Source organism: Phalaenopsis equestris, unplaced genomic scaffold (genome assembly GCF_001263595.1).
Source record: "Phalaenopsis equestris unplaced genomic scaffold, ASM126359v1 Scaffold000002, whole genome shotgun sequence".
In the NCBI taxonomy this organism is placed as follows: Eukaryota; Viridiplantae; Streptophyta; class Magnoliopsida; order Asparagales; family Orchidaceae; genus Phalaenopsis; species Phalaenopsis equestris.
Window position 1 is genome coordinate 55422966 of NW_018164444.1, and position 3416 is coordinate 55426381.

Sequence of the window (3416 nt, forward strand, 5' to 3'; positions counted from 1 at the left end):
AGCAGGAACCATCAAAGTAGCTGGGTTTGAAATACAGATAGAAGAGTTGAATAAGGTCTTAGGAAGAGGAAATTCAGCTAAAACAAAGCTACTTTCTGCTGTAATAGTCAAATAAAGGAGAGGTTTTATTTATTTATTTAAATTTTTTGGTAAAAATGGGAATAATATTCTAACAAAAGGAAATGTTGGGCTGAAAGCTGTTCTCCACTTCAACACAGTGAGGTAATTATTAAGGCTAAAATAGATTAATGCCACTTATTAATTAAAGTTACTTTTAAATCTCCAATAAACTTCACTAAAATCAACAAAAAGTGATAAAAACGAAGAAGGATAGATGCAAAGCCACATAATTTTTATAAAATTCATAACATAACAGTTTAGGAAGAAAGATATTTCGAAGATCTTTGTAGAATGTACGAAAGCCTCCAACTTCCAGAAGGAAAATCACCATTATTTCCTTAGCCATTATTCAGAAAATCAATATAAGCTTTATAGTATTTGATAGAAGAGCCTTGATTAGTGCTGGATAACATACACCATGAAATTCTGAAGGGGCAATTGCTTACAGACCACCCGAAACTTGCTGTTTTACAAATCAACCACACTGTTTCATTCATTTTTCAAATTCCCACTCAAATATAAAAAATCATGGTAAAACCCCAACCCATATTTTTCAATTTTATCATATTCTCAATAGTTTGATCATGGCATGCGTAAATACATTGGTTTTGTAGTTCAAAAAAATCACATGGGTGGTTAATTTGTAAATATCAATTTTTCGGGTGGTCTGTATGTATGTAATTATACCATGTTCTGGAAAGAAGAGAATTATAATTTTTTTTCCTGTTTATTTTGCCATTCTCGTTGCTGCTGCTACTATTAATTTCTGTGACGAAGAATTACATGGATACCACTTGATTTCTACGTGTTTACATATCTAACACCTAAACTCGAATATTTACATATATGCCACCTTGATTATGCCTGAAAAAATGTATTTCATTTTTTAATATTTTAAATAGTGGTATTTTTTGATGTGATATAAAAGCTTTGGGTGGTATAAATTTAATAAGTAAAGTTTAGATGTTAGATATATAATTACATAGGAAATGGGTGGGATTTATGTAAATGACCCTCTCTTTAAATGATCTGAAATCCCACAATTCTTTTTAATTCATTATGCTTTCTCAACTTGCCAAACATATTATTTGCTCATACGATGGAAAGCATGTTATTAATTCTATGGTGCAAAATTTCTCCTCTGATCAGGTGGGGACTGGCGTAACAAATGCCTTGATTAAAGCAAGGAAATTACTGGACAAGGATTTTGCCGTAGAAGCAGAGGAGGTACCACTAGTAGAGACTAGTATCGCTTATGGTGTATACATGGCAGTTTCTAGTAATCTCAGGTATCTAACCCCTAAAATATGTTGTCTAAATTTCACTATTATACTTGTTACATACGAAGACTTACATACACATCTCTCAATTATTATGTATTTACATATCTAATGCCTAAACTTTAATTTTTACATAGAGAGATTTGTCAAAATGGTTCCCTAACTCTTTGCCAGGGCAAGAGTTTATAAAATAGTGAATTTATTCCCTAGAATTTTTTAATATGGGTTGAAATAGTCTATAATGAGAACTATTTTGGCTGTCATTAAAACAGTCCGGCGACTAATATAACTCTGTAAAATGGCTTAATATAAATAGTGAGGGGACTATTTCCTCACTTTACTCTTTTGGCATATGCACCTATTGATGATTCACTTTAAAAAGTAAAACATAATGATTTTTTGACGTGACGTGAAAGATTTGGTTGGTATGAATGTAAACAATAAAGTTTTGGTGTTAGATATGTAAATACATATGAATTGGGTGGTATGTATGTAAATACCCTTATTATGTAATATATTTGCTATTTATTAGAAATATATTCTTCCTTCTCCTTTTATGTTTATTTGCACAGTTATGTTTGATTTCCTTATATAGTTTTTTTATTTATTTAGATTTATATTTACCATGAAATAATCTTTTGGCTTGCAGATATCAGATAGTAGCTGGTGTTGTTGAGCAGCGGATTCTGGAGCCCTTGTTACACAATCAAAAACTCTTACTCAGCGCACTGTGCTTTGCAGTTCGTACGGGGAATACGTTCTTGGGATCCCTCTTGTAAGCTTCATCACCTATATACTCTTACTTCTTAGCTTCCCTCTCTGTTGCACCTTTATAGAAGAAATTTTTTGGGTTCAAATTTGGGCTGGGAAATGGTGTATCAACTCTCTGGGACATTTACATGCATACCACATAATTCTTATATATGTTTACATATCTGACACCTAAACTTTCATATTTATATATATAACACTCAAAAGCTTAACAACACATAAAAAAATATCACAACTTTTCAGGCATAGATTTATGACAGCACGGTGTTATGTAAATGCAAATATCAAACTTTAGATGTTAGATATGTAAATACATTAAAATTGTTTGGTATGCATGTAAATTTCCCTTCCAACTCTCTGCTGAGCATGAGTTTTAGAACTCTTAGAGATATACAGTAATGTATAATCAATCGATTCTTATAGTGCACGATTCTCAAAGCATGTCCCAGATTAAACGGTCCTCTTGCTTTTGTTTTGATCAGGTGGGTCGATTATGCTCGCTGGGTTGGCGTCCAGAAAATTCGGGAATAGATGAATGCTACACTGCAGAACTCGTAGGCTTCAATCTTTCAAGTCATTTTTATTCTGTTTTAGGAAACCTTCTTAGATAATGCTGATTCCATCTTTCTAGTTTCATAAATTTAGAAGCAGTTGGGGAAATTATTATGGAATTTTTTTTTTTAATTTTAAGTATTTTTGGACTGTTTTCAAATAATTTCCTATATTTTTATATTCAATTAATGAACTATATAATCCTCTTTCTTTACATTCTTTGATGGCTCATTCTTTAAAGTTGGAGGGTGTTGATGTAGTGCATCTTATCCACCCATCATAGTGTTTAGATCTCTTATATCTATGATTTTTTTTATGTATTATTGCGTTTTCGGCCTTATATTGAATTCTATATTGTGAGGTATTCCTGAATTCTGTAACCTCTTTTCTGAATAGTGAAAGGAACTCGCCGTTCTGCTCCCGAGGACGTGGGCATCTTTGCCGAACCTCGTTAAATCTTTGTGTTCTTCTGGATTTGTGTCGATTCTAGTTTTTCTTCGCCCTAATTTTCTCAACATATATGATGTTTGTTTAATAGTAATTTACAGGAATGTTTAATATTGTTCATTTTTATCAAATTCTCAATGGTTTAATCATGACATGTCTGAATATCGGTTCGGCAGTTCAAGAATATCATCTGATTTTTTAAATAGCAATGTTTCGGGTGCTATTTGTTTAGTTATCCCTAAATTG

At 32.0% G+C, this 3416-nt stretch overlaps 1 protein-coding gene across 2 annotated transcripts in view; it reads left to right on the forward strand.

Moving 5' to 3' along the window:
* The window catches only part of LOC110038134 (protein RETICULATA-RELATED 4, chloroplastic), an 11175-nt gene extending 8035 nt beyond the window's left edge, over window positions 1-3140 (forward strand). The window contains exons 6-9 of one of the 2 annotated variants that reach the window (XM_020742913.1): window positions 1270-1409; window positions 2050-2175; window positions 2654-2725; window positions 3120-3140. In XM_020742913.1, the coding sequence (XP_020598572.1) occupies window positions 1270-1409; window positions 2050-2175; window positions 2654-2702 (315 nt within the window). In that variant the 3' untranslated portion in view covers window positions 2703-2725; window positions 3120-3140. Of the gene's footprint in view, window positions 1-1269; window positions 1410-2049; window positions 2176-2653; window positions 2938-3119 lie in introns of those variants that run through there. The other variant, XM_020742907.1, reaches the window with a different exon arrangement.
* The last annotated feature ends 276 nt before the right edge of the window (window positions 3141-3416 follow it).